This window comes from Buceros rhinoceros, unplaced genomic scaffold (genome assembly GCF_000710305.1).
Source record: "Buceros rhinoceros silvestris isolate BGI_N320 unplaced genomic scaffold, ASM71030v1 scaffold15516, whole genome shotgun sequence".
In the NCBI taxonomy this organism is placed as follows: Eukaryota; Metazoa; Chordata; class Aves; order Bucerotiformes; family Bucerotidae; genus Buceros; species Buceros rhinoceros.
In genome coordinates, this window is record NW_010415905.1 from 1 (window position 1) to 2,378 (window position 2,378).

A 2,378-nucleotide genomic window follows, 5' to 3' on the forward strand; every position below is an offset into this window, starting at 1 on the left:
CAGGCAGGTGCTGCGGGCCGGCCCCTGAGGGGCGCAGGTGTCGGTAACGAGGGGGAACTGCCCCCGCAGCGCTCAGGACCGGGCGGCGAGGGGTAATTCCCCCCCGCAGCGCTCAGAACCTCGCAACAGCGAGTAATTTCCCACAAGTATGTGTCCAGGGTCATGCAGTGAGGGGCAGGGAGCTCGGCCCTGCCTGTGTGCTCAGGGTGGAGCCGTCCGGGGACATTCCCCTCTACCGCTGCTGAGGTCTCTGCAGTCAGGGGAGATTCCAGGGACTCTGGGCATGGGCACTCCTGCTCCACTCTGCGGCTGTAAAACAGGCTAAACTCTTTATTCCCTAAAGCTGAAGGGAGAAGTGAGAACTTTGCGCTGGGAGGCCTTCCTCACACAGTCCACTGTGGTCTCTGTACCTGCTATCAAGACCACAACAGTAAGCAAATAACGTGCTTTAGACCTTCTCTGTGTTCCTGTCGCCCTCACCCACAGCGGGGAGATACATTGCGTGAGGTGGAACTTTCCTCCTGTTGCCGTGTTTGAGGGCCCCGGGGTGCCTGTGTTCTGTTTATGAACCCCTGAGAGAACCACCCTCCTCCCTCAGTGTAACCAAGTTTACCTGCTCTGCGCCCTCGGGGCCTGACAGGGAGGAGAGACACCAGACTGTGCTGTCGATCTGCGGCACGAGGTTTTGGTTACCTTTCCTGATGTCCAGTGTGCTCTGAAATCCCGGGATGCCGGTGGCTGTGTGTACACTTACACAAACCAGATGTGCAGGGGAGTCCTTACACTTCTGAGTTACTCCGTCAGCTTGCTCTTAATGTTTTTTTCTTTTTTCCCCTTTGCTCTCCCCACTTTTAACTTCAGATGACACCACCCCTATTTTGACTGCTGGTGCGAGTTACGTGGCCAGTGTGGAGCAAGACCTTTTTTTAACTGGTCTGGTTTAGTTCTGGAAGAGCTCTTGTATGGGATTATACTGAATTTCTTTATTCCCCAAAGGGAAAAAATAGTGGTGGACAGGGCTGAGGTATGGCTTGGTATGTGTAGCTAGGAGAGTTCTTATCTTTCAGCCAAATGTTGTCCTGGTGTTTATTTTTTTCTTATTTTTAGATTTGTTTGTGTAAGAGTAGCCATGGCATTACCTGTTTTTGTATCTTCTAAGAGTCACAGAGGTTTCACCAGCTAAACGCATGAAGTATAGGGTAGATTCTGGCCTTGACTGAGCCTCAGGTGCTTGCGGTTAGGTTCAGGCCAGCTGTCTGTAATCTTCTGAAAATTTGGTGTTTTGTCCAAGGAGAGGCCCAGGTGCTTGCTGCTGTCCAAAGGAAGGCAAAAGGCTCTCTAGGGTGATTTATCCCCTTCTGTTATAGGTAAATAAGGTGATTTGCCTGTCTTCAGTGACACTGAAGGAGCCTAGATTAGTTTTTTAGGTGATTAAAATTGGGGAATTCTGGCTGTTTTGTTACGAAATGAGTGAGGGAGCACTGAAAAGCAGAAAAAGTGGAGGACCTTCTGTGATCCAGCCCGGGAGCTTGCTGAGGAGTTTCAGGAGTTGAGTGTCTTCCTGAGCTCTGGGAGCGTGAAACACGCTTTCTGCAGGGCAATGCAAACTCGTAAATGGGGCGTTGTTAGTAAAATTATTTTTCTCTAGGTTTTGTTACGTGGTGTTTAAAGAGCGTAACTGGACAGCTCAACAGTCCTTCTACCAGCTCGCACGGAAGAAACCGCGTCTTCCATCTGCAGTATGGCACAGCGCAGGTAATTACTGGTTAAAAATTAACGGCTGCTGCATTCCGAGTTTTATGTCTTGTGGTAATACCGAAAGGCTCCAAAATCCGGGTGTGGGACATTTCCTGGGTGGTTTTTAATGGGCCTGTGGAGCTTGGGGAGATGTGGATGGCTTACTATGTGGCGGGTTATACGTGGTTTTTCTGAGTGGTGCAGCTGCCAAGACTTACAAGGGGCTTCGTTAGTGCAAGATATTAGTTGGGCTTTGCTGCACTCCTGAGTTTAATTTCTATCTTAGTGTAAACATATCCTTTGTGAAGGACTTGGTGTTATCTTCTGTCCTGCTGCAGCTGAGGTGAAATTGCTGGCTGTCCGGATAGAACCGAGTAGCAAGGCTGAAAGTGAAGCTTTCCTTATTAGAGATGTGATATTTTAGTTTTCAGTATTTTTCCTCTTGAACATGCTTCCATATATGGTCCATTAATATTAGCTGTAGCTTGGTATTACCCTGAAAAGCAGTGTTTAATTGAGGTTGTTGTACATACCTTTTTGGTTTTTTAGGCTTTAATGCTGAGAAAGGAAAAAAAATAGAAAAAAAAATCTGTGGAACTTGCACCACAGAAAAACATTGTGGGTTTGCACCTGCCTGAGGG

General features: G+C 48.4%; 1 protein-coding gene across 1 annotated transcript in view; it reads left to right on the forward strand.

Annotated features, from left to right (window-relative positions):
- Positions 1 to 1,648: 1,648 nt before the first annotated feature.
- Positions 1,649 to 2,378, forward strand: part of NFU1 (NFU1 iron-sulfur cluster scaffold) — a gene marked incomplete at its 5' end in the record, with an annotated part of 10,725 nt that continues 9,995 nt past the window's right edge. Inside the window, one exon of the mRNA XM_010137592.1 lies at positions 1,649 to 1,755. Within this exon, the coding sequence (XP_010135894.1) occupies positions 1,649 to 1,755 (107 nt within the window). The remainder of the gene's footprint in view (positions 1,756 to 2,378) is intronic.